At 47.9% G+C, this 16756-nt stretch overlaps 1 protein-coding gene and 2 long non-coding RNA genes across 10 annotated transcripts; all 3 read left to right on the top strand.

The window, feature by feature from the left end:
* Positions 1-5667: 5667 nt before the first annotated feature.
* LOC125974893 (janus kinase and microtubule-interacting protein 3-like) lies at positions 5668-11777 on the top strand. Of its 8 annotated transcripts, XM_068652013.1 has the most exons (13): positions 5672-6677; positions 6738-6856; positions 7723-7793; positions 7930-8034; positions 8178-8291; positions 10177-10241; positions 10456-10518; positions 10605-10703; positions 10789-10887; positions 10969-11028; positions 11143-11208; positions 11270-11338; positions 11416-11777. In XM_068652013.1, exons 6-13 carry the CDS (start codon positions 10182-10184, stop codon positions 11641-11643), a joined length of 744 nt encoding a protein of 247 aa, XP_068508114.1. In that variant the 5' UTR covers positions 5672-6677; positions 6738-6856; positions 7723-7793; positions 7930-8034; positions 8178-8291; positions 10177-10181; the 3' UTR covers positions 11644-11777. The 8 variants fall into 8 exon arrangements, with proteins under 8 accessions (XP_068508119.1, XP_068508118.1, XP_068508115.1 ...); XM_068652018.1 differs by having other exon boundaries at positions 5668-6856; positions 8181-8291; positions 10180-10241; XM_068652017.1 differs by having other exon boundaries at positions 5669-6856; positions 8181-8291.
* Positions 11778-11860: 83 nt separating this feature from the next.
* On the top strand, positions 11861-12660 carry LOC137840641 (uncharacterized). Its single transcript, XR_011087462.1, has 2 exons — positions 11861-11988; positions 12358-12660. It is a non-coding gene; the product is annotated as an uncharacterized lncRNA (long non-coding RNA).
* An 831-nt stretch (positions 12661-13491) lies between these two features.
* On the top strand, positions 13492-15786 carry LOC125974901 (uncharacterized). The gene is made up of 4 exons (XR_007483779.2): positions 13492-13595; positions 13773-13943; positions 14089-14166; positions 15694-15786. It is a non-coding gene; the product is annotated as an uncharacterized lncRNA (long non-coding RNA).
* Positions 15787-16756: the final 970 nt, after the last annotated feature.

Genomic DNA, 16756 nt, shown 5'->3' with positions numbered 1-16756 from the left:
GCCGCACTGAACAACACCATGCCGCACTGAACAACACCATCCCGCACTGAAAAACACCATGCCGCACTGAACAACATTATGCCCCACTGAACAACAATATACCGCACTGAACAACATTATGCCGCACTGAACAACATTATGCCGCACTGAACAACACCATGCCGCACTGAACAACATTATGCCGCACTGAACAACATTATGCCGCACTGAACACCATGCCGCACTGAACAACACCATCCCGCACTGAACAACACCATGCCGCACTGAACAACACCATGCCGCACTGAACAACACCATGCCGCACTGAACAACACCATGCCGCACTGAACAACACCATGCCGCACTGAACAACACCATGCCGCACTGAACAACACCATGCCGCACTGAACAACACCATCCCGCACTAAACAACACCATGCCGCACTGAACAACATTATGCCGCACTGAACAACATTATGCCGCACTGAACAACATTATGCCGCACTGAACAACACCATGTCGCACTGAACAACACCATGCCGCACTGAACAACACCATGCCGCACTGAACAACACCATGCCGCACTGAACAACACCATGCCGCACTGAACTACACCATGCCGCACTGAACAACATCATGCAGCACTGAACTACACCATGCCGCACTGAACAACACCATGCCGCACTGAACAACACCATGCCGCACTGAACAACACCATGCCGCACTGAACAACACCATGCCGCACAGAACAACACCATGCCGCACTGAACAACACCATGCCGCACTGAACAACACCATGCCGCACTGAACAACACCATCCCGCACTGAACAACACCATGCAGCACTGAACAACATTATACCGCACTGAACAACATTATGCCGCACTGAACAACATTATGCCGCACTGAACAACATTATGCCGCACTGAACAACACCATGCCGCACTGAACAACATTATGCCGCACTGAACAACACCATCCCGCACTGAACAACACCATCCCGCACTGAACAACACCATGCCGCACTGAACAACACCATGCCGCACTGAACAACACCATGCCGCACTGAACAACACCATGCCGCACTGAACAACACCATGCCGCACTGAACAACACAATGCCGCACTGAACAACACCATGCCGCACTGAACAACACCATGCCGCACTGAACAACACCATGCCGCACTGAACAACACCATGCCGCACTGAACAACACCATCCCGCACTGAAAAACACCATGCCGCACTGAACAACATTATGCCCCACTGAACAACAATATACCGCACTGAACAACATTATGCCGCACTGAACAACATTATGCCGCACTGAACAACACCATGCCGCACTGAACAACATTATGCCGCACTGAACACCATGCCGCACTGAACAACACCATCCCGCACTGAACAACACCATCCCGCACTGAACAACACCATGCCGCACTGAACAACACCATGCCGCACTGAACAACACCATGCCGCACTGAACAACACCATGCCGCACTGAACAACACCATGCCGCACTGAACAACACCATCCCGCACTAAACAACACCATGCCGCACTGAACAACATTATGCCGCACTGAACAACATTATGCCGCACTGAACAACATTATGCCGCACTGAACACCATGCCGCACTGAACAACACCATCCCGCACTGAACAACACCATGCCGCACTGAACAACACCATGCCGCACTGAACAACACCATGCCGCACTGAACAACACCATGCCGCACTGAACAACACCATCCCGCACTGAACAACACCATGCAGCACTGAACAACATTATACCGCACTGAACAACATTATGCCGCACTGAACAACATTATGCCGCACTGAACAACATTATGCCGCACTGAACAACACCATGCCGCACTGAACAACATTATGCCGCACTGAACAACACCATCCCGCACTGAACAACACCATCCCGCACTGAACAACACCATCCCGCACTGAACAACACCATCCCGCACTGAACAACACCATGCCGCACTGAACAACACCATGCCGCACTGAACAACACCATGCCGCACTGAACAACACCATGCCGCACTGAACAACACCATGCCGCACTGAACAACACCATGCCGCACTGAACAACACCATGCCGCACTGAACAACACCATCCCGCACTGAACAACATTATGCCGCACTGAACAACATTATGCCGCACTGAACAACATTATGCCGCACTGAACAACATTATGCCGCACTGAAAAACACCATGCCGCACTGAACAACACCATGCCACAACACCATGCCGCACTGAACAACACCATGCCGCACTGAACAACACCATGCCGCACTGAACAACACCATGCCGCACTGAACAACACCATGCCGCACTGAACAGCACCATGCCGCACTGAACAACACCATGCCGCACTGAACAACACCATGCCGCACTGAACAACACCATGCCGCACTGAACAACACCATGCCCCACTGAACAACATTACGCCACACTGAACAACACCATGCCGCACTTAACAACACCATGCCGCACTGAACAACACCATGCCGCACTGAACAACACCATTCCGCACTGAACAACACCATGCTGCACTGAACAACACGACGCCGCACTGAACAACACCATGCCGCACTGAACAACACCATGCCGCACTGAACAACACCATGCCGCACTGAACAACACCATGCCGCACTGAACAACACCATGCCGCACTGAACAACACCATGCCGCACTGAACAACACCATCCCGCACTAAACAACACCATGCCGCACTGAACAACATTATGCCGCACTGAACAACATTATGCCGCACTGAACAACATTATGCCGCACTGAACATCATGTCGCACTGAACAACACAATGCCGCACTGAACAACACCATGCCGCACTGAACAACACCATCCCGCACTGAACAACACCATGCCGCACTGAACTACACCTTGCCGCACTGAACAACACCATGCCACAACACCATCCCGCACTAAACAACACCATGCCGCACTGAACAACATTATGCCCCACTGAACAACAATATACCGCACTGAACAACATTATGCCGCACTGAACAACATTATGCCGCACTGAACAACACCATGCCGCACTGAACAACATTATGCCGCACTGAACAACATTATGCCGCACTGAACACCATGCCGCACTGAACAACACCATGCCGCACTGAACAACACCATGCCGCACTGAACAACACCATGCCGCACTGAACAACACCATGCCGCACTGAACAACACCATGCCGCACTGAACAACACCATGCCGCACTGAACAACACCATCCCGCACTAAACAACACCATGCCGCACTGAACAACACCATGCCGCACTGAACAACACCATCCCGCACTGAACAACACCATGCCGCACTGAACAACACCATGCCGCACTGAACAACACCATGCCGCACTGAACAACACCATGCCACACTGAACAACACCATGCCGCACTGAACAACACCATCCCGCACTGAACAACATTATGCCGCACTGAACAACATTATGCCGCACTGAACAACATTATGCCGCACTGAACAACATTATGCCGCACTGAACAACATCATGTTGCACTGAACAACACCATGCCGCACTGAACAACACCATGCCCCACTGAACAACATTACGCCGCACTGAACAATATTATGCCGCACTGAACAACACCATGCCGCACTGAACAACACCATGCCGCACTGAACAACACCATGCCGCACTGAACAACACCATGCCGCACTGAACAACACCATGCCGCACTGAACAACACCATCCCGCACTGAACAACACCATCCCGCACTGAACAACACCATGCCGCACTGAACAACACCATGCCGCACTGAACAACACCATGCCGCACTGAACAACACCATGCCGCACTGAACAACACCATGCCGCACTTAACAACACCATGCCGCACTGAACAACACCATGCCGCACTGAACAACAACATGCCGCACTGAACAACAACATGCCGCACTGAACAACACGACGCCGCACTGAACAACACTACGCCGCACAGAACAACACGACGCCGCACAGAATAACACAATACCGCACAGAACAACACCATGCCGCACAAACAGTTTTAGATAATATTACGTCGCAGTCATGCGACGCGGACATGACGTCAATAGGCGGAACTCATGGCAAAATTATAATCCGTGGGCGTGGCTTGCAACAGGAAGTAGGAAAGCGGCAATGCTGGCAAACAAGACACAGCGGTTAGTAACACGACGACTAACAAGACAAATATTTTTGTTTTCAGCTTGCAACTTGACCGTCTAGAGCGTACAAGGTAATTATAACTCATTGTTTTGAAAAATATGTTTTTTTGTTGGCCTGAAAAGCGAGGCAGTGTGGCATTTGGGAGGAACGTCGAACTCGGCGTCTGCTTCCAGCCACAGACGCCAAATTTCGACGATTATTTCGACTGGTCAACGTTTGTAAATTATTGCGTTGATTAAAAACTTTATTTAACTCTACTCTTAACTTTGCCGTTTCAGATATGCGGGTATTACACCGCGGAAATGACGTCAATGGGCTGAACTCTCGCCAAAATTCAAATCTGTGGGCGCAATGGCCTTGAGCGAGACAACGGATACAAACACGACGATTATCAACAGAAATATCTTTATTTTCTGCTTGCAAGTGGACCGTCTAGAGCGTACACGGTAAGTACAACTCATTGTGTTTAAAAAGATTTACGTTTGTGTAGTTTGCGTTGCGTTGTATCTGTGAATGTTGGTTGAGGCTAAATGTTAATGTTTAATTTCCTTCCTTTAGGTTCCACGGTGTTTGTTGGCTGTATGTTTTCCACTGCAAGAAGAGGCTCGTATCATTGACCAGCAGGAGCTACAATGGTGAGTACCCCTTTCGTCGTCCATTTATGTTAAACACTTCCTGTTTCATGTCTAACAGTACTCGATTTAACAAATAACCATAAATAAATACAGTGTGGGCAGTCAAGTTAACATATGTGATTATCCTGCCTAATATGTTTATCACAAATATGTCACTAATATGTTTATTTGTTTATCACAACACCTTTGGACCTTCAGCAATCGATTATTTCCCTTCATCTACATAGAGACAGAACGATGGTGTCTTAAACATCTCATTCATTTCACCAAATAACTTCACGCAGGTGGATAACGGCCGTCTCGGTCACGCTATGTTGCGTGATGCAGTTTTGAAGAACCAAATGCATTTATTCAATGAATAAGTCAAGCTAGATCTATGTTTATGATGTTGTACGTTACGGTACCGATTGAAGTTGAGTCCGAAGCCAGTGGAAAACAGCGCTGCGTTTGTGCTCTCCAGGTACAAATGTTGTGATCTCTGACTGACGACCGGGCGAGACTCGAGTAAGAGATGTCCAAACGAGCTCCGGCAGGGCGGGTCAAGGCGGAGCGAACGGACGCCTTTCAGGCCGCCAATGACGAGCTGAGAGCCAAACTGATGGACGTCCAGTTAGAACTTCAGCAGGAGAAGAACAAGGTGAAAACCTCAACAGACAGACACTGCCTTCCTCCCTGCCTGCTTCCCTGCCTGCCTCCCTGCCTGCCTCCCTGCCTGCCTGCCTCCCTGCTTGCCTCCCTGCCGCCCTCCCTCCCTCCCTCCCAGTTTCCCCGATGTAGATTTGACATGCGTGTGCCATGACTGTGTCAGCCTACGTCAACAAATGCACCGAGGACGTCAGCACCACTAAGAATATCATCACCCGGGGCAACCAACGACCCTGGATGACTGAGGAGGTACGTCAAACGCTACGAGCGCGGAACTCTGCCTTCAAGTCTGGCGACAAGGAGACACTGAGGACAGCGAGAGCCAACTTGAACCGTGCCATCAGGGTAGCGAAGCGAGACCACAGTCGAAAAATTCAGGATCGTTTCCACGACGCCAACAACACCAGGAGTATGTGGCAAGGCATACGGGCGATTACAGACTACAACTCACCCTCCCCCCCCGGTGGGTGAAGTTGATGCTGACTTTCTAAATGGTCTAAATAACTTCTTTGGGAGGTTCGAGGCACTAAACGGCACTCCAGCAGTTAAAACTGTCCCCCATCAGGAAGAGGAGGTACTCTGCCTTGACTCCGCCGATGTGTTGAAGACCCTGAGGAGAGTCAACCCCCGTAAGGCCCCTGGCCCCGACAACATTCCTGGGCGTGTGTTCAGGGAATGTGCAAGTCAGCTGGCTGGGGTCATCACAGACATTTTTAACACCTCGCTGGGCCAAGCCACGGTGCCAGCGTGCTTTAAGACTGCCTCCATCATTCCGGTGCCGAAGAAACCTCAAATCACCTCATTTAATGATTACCGGCCTGTTGCACTGACTCCGGTCATGATGAAGTGCTTCGAAAGGCTGCTTAAAGATCACATCGTTTCCAGACTCCCCCCATTATTTGACCCGTTCCAGTTTGCCGACCGGCAAAACCGCTCCACAGATGTCTTTTATTGGGAGCCAAAGCCACGATTCCGTTCAAACCGATGCAAAAGGAATGGATACGTTCTGGCCCGCGTGTTGTGCGTCTTTCGCATCCCGCACTTCATGCTTGCAGCTTAAGCGACTGAGAGAAACAGAAAGCCAGTTTCTGCCACTCCTGTACAAAAACAAACGCCTGAGCAGGAAGAATGAAGAACTCTCACTGGTGCTGTGTGGCCTTGAAAACAAAGTGCGCTTTGTCACCCAGGAGAACGAGGAGATGGCAAGCTTGGTAAGTCGACGCGGACAACGGCGGCGTGCCAACGGAGTCCACTGCATTTGTGTTCCACAGAGAAGGCCTAGTTCGCTCAATGACCTGGAGCGCGGTTGCGGCCAGCAGGACGGTGAAATGGAGTTCCTTCAAGTTGTGGAGCAGCGGCACATCATCGACGACTTGTCCAAGGTCTTCAGGCAGGTGACTCGGTGCACGTACGGCAGCGCCGCGCTCGCTCGCTGTCGCCAGGAAACCTTTTCCGTCCAAAGCTTGGCCGGCGGCCGCCATCCAAAAAATTGGCCCCTTAAATTCCGACCTTTCAAGCAGGAGCATTGTGCGCACGCGTTTGAACACGCTTTAGACTTGTTTTGCCGTTTTCAGCAGCTCAAAGCTCCCGTTTTGTCAGCGCCTTTGCCACTCGCTGTGCGCTGAAAATGACGGACTCGCCCGGCTGCTCAGCCCGTCAACCATGAGCCGCGAGCGCGACGTCATTGTCCGTAGGCAGCTAGTGGCAAAATGCACCCTGTTAGAGTTGCGCTCGCTCCAACTTATTTTGCAAGAACCACACGGGAGACAAGTAAGTTCTTTTGGACACCTGCAGGTGGAGAGTCCATCCGTTGTACGAATGAAGTCTGACTCTCGGCTCCTGCACGAGCATTTTTATTAAGAGAAACAGGGTGGGTGTAAGAGTGGATTGAATAGAGAAAGCCCTTGACCTCTAGTCAAAACATAGCAAGGGATGTTTTACGACTTTGTGTAGGAAGGGATAAGCGATAGGGATAAATAAGGGATAAATAATATTATTTATTACAGGTTGCAGTCAAAGTCAAAGCAACATAATCATACGATAAAGATAATCTGGAAAACCCTGACACACCCTGTAGTTGTCACTTTTGGAAAAGACGAGCGTCCCTCCAATCATCGCCGGTGACGGGTTTTTCAGGCTCTGGAGACAGGAGCTCATGTCAGAAATGTCATCGTGAGTCGCGTTTGTTTCTGCGCCGGAGCCGTTCGTTCCCTTTGCATCCAAAGAATCTCAAAGGCGGATTGTTTGTGTCGACAGGAGAGAGATTTGCTGCTACGATACCGACGTCGAGAATCTCTGAGGAGGAACAAAGCGTGAGGTCCTGCAAGGTGAGTCTGTTTGTTTGCGGCTGCTTGGTGTTGCGCAAGATGAAATGGCCTTTTTCTCGCTATCGTTCCTCTCGTCGATTCATCGTGAGGTGTCGCTTCAGTTTGTTCAGAGAGATGTTTGCTTCCGCGCCCGCAGGTCATCGAAACATTTTACGGCTACGACGAAGACGTGTTGGTGGACTCGGACGGATCGTCCTTGTCTTTTCACACCGACAGAACCCCCGACACGGAACCCGAAGAGGTAGCCCGCCATTTCTGCCAGCGTATTGGCGCCAAACATTCCTCTTCAGCCTGGAATCGGACTCGTCTTTGCGTCGCGGGTGCTTTGTCGCCGGTCTGACTGATTCTGGTACTAGTGCTGTGTTGCATTGGTGTGTGCATGAGGAGGCGGAGCTTCGCTACCGCCAGCTGACGCAAGAATATCAAGCGCTGCAACGAGCCTACGCTCTGCTAGCCCAGACCAGCGGAGAGGACTACGACGCCGAGAAGGAGATCAAGGTGGCGCCCCTTACCGCAACCCCCGACCGGGTCGCAGCCTCCCCGTTCTCACCCAGCCTCGGGTGTTCTCTGGTCTGAAAGGAGGAGGAGGAGCCTCCCTCCTCCTCCTTTCAGACCAGAGAAAAGCTGATGGTAGTGTCAAACGCACCTCTTTCAATAAGGTGCCCCCGGCTTCCCGGTAACGGGTTTGTCTTAGCCGGGTTCGGAGATTCGTCCGTAATCTAACCACCCGAGTTAAATTAACTCCACCGGAATCAATCTAATTTCTGTACGACGCCAATCCCTCTCAAGTCACCCTAAGCTCGAGCCGAGTAACTCAATTCGAGGCAAGACTTCGAAGTGACCGCATCGTATTGATGGCTCCCCGCTAATGTTTGAAGTTCTTATTATGTTACGGATATTTTTAGATGTCTTTGTTAAGACCTCAGGGATTCGTTTGTATAGCGCACCCTAGCACTAGTTTTGCCGAAGTAAATGTTGATATGGGTCCGTTCTACTTGGTCGCTCAAGCAGCGAGCCGACCAACTTGTTTATTCGAAAGAGAATCGAATTAATAAAAGTGTGACAATAATAGCATTTAAGGAGAAAATTAATGCACTTTACGTTATTAATTCTAACTTCTTATATGTAGATCTAGCACTTAACTGTCGGAGTGCTTCACCCCACTTGATTGCTTTAAAAAGAATAACAACTTTCTTAAAACGAATAAAAATGTCTTACTCTATTTAGATTTGCCCAGTAATTAATTTGGAAGGCAAGTCTATTTTTCGATCGTGTCCTGTTTAACTTTTGACGCGGCCCGACAAAATTAAGAACTGGGCCGCGCCCGACGGACAATCGAAATACTTTTATCCTTCACCAACTCAAATGATCTATTTTAACCATCGTCGTTATTTTATTTAGAGGAAGTACATTTTCAAACGAATTCACTTTTGACGAAATTCACTCTTCCCTTAAATATCTACGAAAGTTATTTAATTCTCTAACATGTTCGGAGTTACTTTTTACGCGGCCCGTCAAAAGGGGAAACGGGCCTGCGCCCTTCAAATAATTAAATTACTTTCAGTTCTACACCAAACCGATAATCCGATTCAAACACTTCCGTTAATTTATTCAGACGAAGCAAACTTTCAAACGGATTGAAATTCACTCGTGTCTCAAATAACTACGAAAGTTATTCAATTCTCTAAAATTGTCTGATGTTACTTTTATTTATTACAGTCCTATGTTATACCATAATAACCCCCCGCACATTAATCAAATTGTCAAATCAACCCCGAACCATCGATTGTACATTCAGTACAAATCAGCGCACAACAAAGTAGATGAATATACACAACACATTTATTGAAGAAACATGAAATAGAATTACAAATCTTAATCACTCCAGAAACCGAACAATTTCACCCACTGATACCCGTGTTAATAAAATCATTCAATCCCAGAACAATTCGATTGCAAAACACAGTTCATGAAAGAGGGAATCAATTTTTAGCCAAGCAAAGAAATCAAGAAGTAAAAATCACATTTGTGCTTCTCCAAACAATTTATGTCACGCCACTATTCTCATAGTGACGGGTCCCTTGATCGAATTGACTAACAATATTGCTTTAAGCTGTTACAGAATACATTTTTAGCCAAGCAAAGAAATCAAAAAGTAAAAATCACATTTGTGCGTCCATGCGTGACTCACAATCCGACACCGTGTTCCTGTTTTATTTCTATTTTAACTTGCTTAGCTTATTTTGGCCCCTTTTTTGGTCTCATATTTTGGTCTGGCGCCATCTTTTGGACAAATTTGGAATTTCAGCTCTGCCAATTTATTCCTGTGAACAATCCATATTTTACCATTTGCACCATCTCTTCCCCCCATGTTACATGACAGTAGAAATGGGTCACTATCAAAGCAGAGTAGCAGATCTGGAGTCAGCGCTGAAGCAACAAGGACAGGTAAGCTTATCAATGAGCACACCTTTTTCTCAGACAAAATAGCTACATTCTTCAGTCACTCATTCGTCTGGCATTACTGGACCATCCCCCCCCCCCCCTGAACGTGGCTGGGAAAATGCGGAGAAAAGCAAATGTCATTTTCCAGTCAACCAAAGAATTTGTGGATGAAAATGACACAACATTCCAAAGCTGTCCACGCGTTTGTCTCTTCTAGAATGTCAAGTGGGTGGAGGAGAAGCAGCTGCTGCGTCAGAGCAATCAGCAGTTGGCCGAAAAGGTGACGGAAAGAAAGGCGCTGGGCGGAGTCGCTTGGCGTCACACCCGTCCGGAAGCCCCGCAGATGAGGTCTGACTGTCTTTTCAGGTCAGGCGGATGGAGGCGGAAGAAGCGTATCTGAAAGAGCACATCCAGGATATCCGAGACCAAAACGAACTCCTTGAGTTCCGCATCCTGGAGCTGGAGGTGGGAAGACTCGCACAAGTGTGTTGAGGCCAGAGATGTGACGGACGGACGGACGGACGGACGGATGCATGCCTCTGCCTTTCAGGAGAGGGAGTGGCGCTCCCCCGTCTTGAAGTTTCTGCAAGTCCGTTTCCCAGACGGCCTCAGCCCTTTGCAGATCTACTGCGAGGCCGACGGCGTGAGCGTACGTAAGGCGTCCCTCGCAACCCTAACCTTAACCTGAGGTCCCAGAACACCTTACATTGCTCCTTGCGCCTTTCCCCAGGACATCGTCATCAGTGATCTGATGAAGAAGCTGGACATCCTGGGCGATAACGCCGTAAGTGTATGTCGAACTCCTTATGTTCGCACTCCACGAGACTCGGCGGCTCAAATGTGACTTTTGGAAGGCTTTGCGCTGAAAGAACCTTGTTGACGCTGTGCCTTTGGGCTCTTGCAGAATCTCACCAACGAGGAGCAGGTGGTCGTGATTCACGCCAGGACCCTTCCCACCCTAGCCGAGAAGGTAACGCGCACGTCCACGCACGCTCTCGCATTCTGCTTATGTGACAGCAGCCTTTCCTCAGTGGTTAGAATACATCAAAGTGACCAAGTCAGCACTTCAACAGAAGATGTTGGACATTGAAAGTGAGAAGGTAGACAGACACGCGACATCAGCCAAGGGGAACTCGGGGCAATGTGCCCCAACAATTCTGACCTTGAGCTGTGCTAGGATATGTTCTGCAACCAGAAGGGCTACCTGGATGAAGAGTTGGACTTCAGGAAGCGTTCCATGGACCAGGCTCATAAGGTAAGCCGCCCTCAAATCTCCCGCCGGACCACTGATGGACGAGGATTGCGGCCCAGAGGATCATGGAGCTGGAGGCCATGTTGTACGAGGCGCTACCGCAGCGGGACTGCCCCGCCACGGACGGCGAAAAAGCCAGCCACGCTGGCGTGAATGACGTCCTGACGGCGGATCAGAGACAAGAGCTTAGGAGCGCCGTGGACCAATGGAAGCGAGCCCTGATGTGGGAGTTGAGGGAGCGCGACGCTTGCATCCTCCAAGAGAGAATGGATCTGCTGCACAGCGCGCAACAGGTAAGGGCCCAAAGTCAGCCCGGCACTTACTTGCACGCTTACTGGCTTTTGAAGGCTACTTTCCATTTGTCCGTCCTAGAGGAACAAAGAGCTGAAAGAATTCATCGAAGCTCAGAAGAGACAAATCAAACAATTGGAGGAGAAGTTTCTGTTTCTCTTTCTAGTCTTCTCCTTGGCCTTCATTCTGTGGCCCTAACACCAGCTGGTGAGTGAGCTCCAGCGGCACCGCACTCGACACCTCCGATACACTGCCAGCCGGTCTCAGACGTTGGCAGACGCTCCGATGCCGACGTATACCCCCCGCCACGGTGACAGAGGCACCGCGTCACACCGGCGCTCATCCAATCAGAAGGCAGGAAAGGCAAATTCACATGCAGGGCACTCTTGAACCAGAAGAGAGCGCCACAAAAAACGGTTGTTGCCCCAAACGCGCACTAAAAAGGGTCAGAATAACAAGAGTCCCACCGGCCAGCCGGGGCCACCCGTCCATCCATTTCTTCAGGGGGGGAAAAAATTGGAGTCACCGGTGAGTACATTTTGCATTTAGCTCTGCTTTTCTGCTTCTGTCTTCAAGTGTGTGGCATCCTGCGACCAAAGATTCAGCCAACCCCAAAGCGGTTGACCTCAACGTCCCACCACCATTCCTACCAGAGCAGGTGACGTGATGCTTTGGACATCCTTCCGGCTCAGATGCCCAAAAGTACTCTTTGCCACATCTGCGGCAATACGGTGTCTTTTCAAAGGTGCAAATAAATCCAGCGTGGGCGGAACACGCACGTCTTCGGTTTTTCCCGCTTTGTTTGTGTGACAGCTGTTGTGAAAATTTTACACAAATAAAGTTGTATAGTACAGGTTTGGCCAAGCCGCAACTCCTGAACCGCATGCGGCTCTTTTATGTTCATATCAACATTTGTGTGTGTGTGTGTGTGGGGGGGGGGGGGGGGGGGTTGTGCGTGTTGGCTTCACTTGAGTTCAATTTAGTATTTTCGTCAAAAGCGCATGTGGTGAAATTCCACAAAGTAGGATGGGCAAACACATTCCAGTAAACTATCAGTGTCAATTGGGCTCTCGAAATGGCAGGGAAAAGATGCACAGCAAAACGAAAATATGTAGATGAACACAGGACGTTTTTATCAGAGTGGGAAAGTTTCTATTTTTTGTTGAACGTGATGGCAAACCATTCTGCCTGATACGTCAGACCTCAGCGCATTTCAAAGATTCAAATCTTCAGCGCCATGCACTTCAGCTCACTCCATGCTAACATTGATCAGGCGTCGAACCCGCAACATCATGCTTAAGAGGTGGACATGCTAACCAGTGCGCCATTATGTCAACGCATAACAACTGTAAGAACTTCCGCCGGAATTCAAATCCGCGGGGAGAGTTAACTTGTTTAAAAGGGAGTGGGCAGAAGAATTATTTAATTTATTTAAATCTATTTGGAGTGTGCGCCATTATGTCAATGCATAACAACTGTAAGTCTACTAAACAAAACAGCGGTTGCTATATGACGTCTGCCACGTCGTGGTCACGTGACGCGGACGTGACGTCGACGCCTACTTTACATCCCACCGATCACAGGACCCCTCGGCTGCATAACCGCGCCCCTTTCCCAACCAATCGGATTTGCTATACGCGAAAACGACGCCAATGGGCGGGCTCCTCCGCCAGAATTTAAATCCGTGGGCGTGGCTCGCAACAGGAAGTAGGAAAATGGCGATGTTGACAAAGACACAGCGGATGGTAACATACGACTAACGAGAGAAATATTTTTATTTTCTGCTTGCAACTGGACCGTCCAGAGCGTACACGGTAAGTACAACTCATCGTTTTTAAAAAGAAGTACTTTTGTTGCCCTGAAAAGCGAGTGAGTGTGGCGTTTGGGGGGAACGTCGAATTTCGACGATTCTTTCTGGTCAACGGTTGTAAATGATTGCGTTGATTAAAAAAGAAAACTTGATGTAACTCTACTTTTAACTGCCGTTTCAGATAAGCGGGTATTACGTCGCAGTCATGTGCCGCGGATATGACGTAATTGGCTGAACTTCCACCAAAATTCAAATCTGTTGGCGCGATGGCCGTGAGCCACTGAGCAACGACGAATATCAACAGAAATATCTTTATTTTCTGCTTGCAACTGGACCGTCTACAGCGTACACGGTAAGTAACACTCATTGTGTTTAAAGAGATTTACGTTTGTAATATCAACGTGTAGCTGAGGCGCTAGCAGAAGTGTAGCCGCGTTGCGTTGTACGTGTGAATATTGGTCCAGGCGAAATGTTAATGTTTAATTTCATTCCTTTAGGTTCCACGGTGTTTGTTGGCTGCAAGTTTTCCACTGCAAGAAGAGGCTCGTATCATTGACCAGGAGCGAGCTACAACGGTGAGTAGCCATAACATTTATGTTAAACACTTCCTATTTCATGTCTAACAGTACTTGATTTAACAAATAACCATAAATAAATACAGTGTGGGCACTGAAGTTAACATATGTGATTATACTGCCTAATCTGTCACCGAGTATATTGTTGCAAAGTAATATAAGATCCAAAGTTGTAATTCAGAATAGTTTTCAAAAGAAGGCCATTAGAATTATATACAAGTCTGATTACCCTGAACATAACAACAAGCTATTAATTAAATCACAAATTCTTCAATTCAAAGATTTGGTAGATTATCAGAATAATAATGTCTAACAGTAATTGATTTAACACATCACGATAAGTAGATTGAGTGTGGGCACTCTCAAGTTAACATATGTGATTATACTGCCTAATCTGTTACAGAGTATGTTGTTGCCAAGTAATGTAGAATAGATCCAAAGTAGTAATCCAGAATAGTTTTGAAAAGGCCATTAGAATAATAAACAAATCTGATTACCTTGAACATAATAGTTAAGTGTTGAATATGTCCTATGAAGTCAAAATTTGGCACCATCATGTGGTGAAATTTGGAATTGCATCACATCCAATTTTGCCTGGGAACAAACAGATTAAATAAATCTTAGACTTAAATAAGCCACTCCTTCTCAAACAAGTAAACTCTGCCCATTTTGCGCAGTAGATGTTCTGTTAATATCTAGTATTTATACAAAGTCATAATTTAAATTGCTTTTAACCTTCATTCATCGCTTCAACCAACATTACTCGCTCTTATTACCAACTTGTATCGATTTAACTGAGCGTTTAATACTTCCTATCAGGTCTCAAGTCAAGATTTGGCAAAATACAATTTCAGCAAATCCAATTTTGCCAGGCAACAAAAAGAGATTAAATAAACTAAATAAGTCTTCTTCCCATTAAATAAATCAGAAAAGTCTGTCTTGCAACCAGTCCTCTTCAAACAAGTAAAGTCTGCCCGTTTTGTGCCGTAGATTTTGTGTCTATGCCTAGTATTTATACAAAATCATAATTTAAACGACTTCATTCCTTCATTCACTTTGGAAATTTGGAATTGCAGCAAATCGAATTTTGCCAGGGAACAAAAATAGATCAATTAAACTAAATAAGTCTTCTTCCCATTAAATAAATTAAAAAAGTCTGTCTTGTAACCAGTCCTTTTCAAACAAGTAAAGTCTGCCCATTTTGTGCCGTAGATTTTGTGTTTATGCCTAGTATTTATACAAAATCATAATTTAAAGGATTTCATTCCTTCATTCACTTTGGAAATTTGGAATTGCAGCACATCAAATTTTGCCTGGGAAGAAAAGTAGATTAAATAAATTTAATAAGTCTTACTACTTCCCAATAAATAAATTAAATACGTCTTACTTGTTCCCACTCCTTTTCAAAAAAGTAGTTTAAAACGAGGGCCCTTCACTCAACCTTTAACCTCAACACCGCACATCACATTGTGTTGTATCTGTGAATGTTGGTTGTGGCCAAATGATAGTTTTCTTTCATTCGTTTAGGTTCCACGGTGTTTGTTGGCTATATGTTTTCCACTGTCAGAAGGATGAAAATACAAAGTACAACGCTTGGACGTGGGCGACGACGTCACCGGTGAGTCCTTCCTTCCTATTTATTTACCTTCTAGGTGCTAGGTGCCGCACTGAACAACATTATGCCGCACTGAACAACACCATGCCGCACTGAACAACACCATGCCGCACTGAACAACATTATGCCGCACTGAACACCATGCCGCACTGAACAACACCATCCCGCACTGAACAACACCATCCCGCACTGAACAACACCATCCCGCACTGAACAACACCATGCCGCACTGAACAACACCATGCCGCACTGAACAACACCATGCCGCACTGAACAACACCATGCCGCACTGAACAACACCATGCCGCACTGAACAACACCATGTCGCACTGAACAACACCATCCCGCACTGAACAACATTATGCCGCACTGAACAACATTATGCCGCACTGAACAACATTATGCCGCACTGAACAACATTATGCCGCACTGAACAACATTATGCCGCACTGAACAACATTACGCCGCACTGAACAACACCATGCCGCACTTAACAACACCATGCCGCACTGAACAACACCATGCCGCACTGAACAACACCATTCCGCACTGAACAACGAGTTCACTCCCACATGGATAAGGGAAGCGCCACAGCGAGGATTCTGTTCCTAGACTTCTCCAGTGCGTTCAACACCATCCAGCCCCCCCTGCTCAGAGACAAACTGGACAGGATGGGAGTGGACCCATACATGGTGACCTGGATCTCCAGCTACCTCACAGACAGGCCACAGTACGTCAGACTAAAAGACGCCATCTCTGACACTGTGGTCAGTAGCACTGGAGCCCCACAGGGCACAGTGCTGGCCCCTGTACTCTTCACCTTGTACACCTCAGACTTCTGTTACAACTCTGAGCTGTGTCACATACAGAAGTACGCGGATGACACAGCCATTGTCGGGTGTATCAGGGACAATAGAGAGGAGGAGTATAGGAGCCTGGTGGGGGATTTCGCCACCTGGTGCCGTGCCAACCAAC

This window comes from Syngnathus scovelli, chromosome 9 (genome assembly GCF_024217435.2).
Source record: "Syngnathus scovelli strain Florida chromosome 9, RoL_Ssco_1.2, whole genome shotgun sequence".
NCBI classification, from domain to species: domain Eukaryota; kingdom Metazoa; phylum Chordata; class Actinopteri; order Syngnathiformes; family Syngnathidae; genus Syngnathus; species Syngnathus scovelli.
This window is presented reverse-complemented; position numbering and strand designations above follow the sequence as displayed.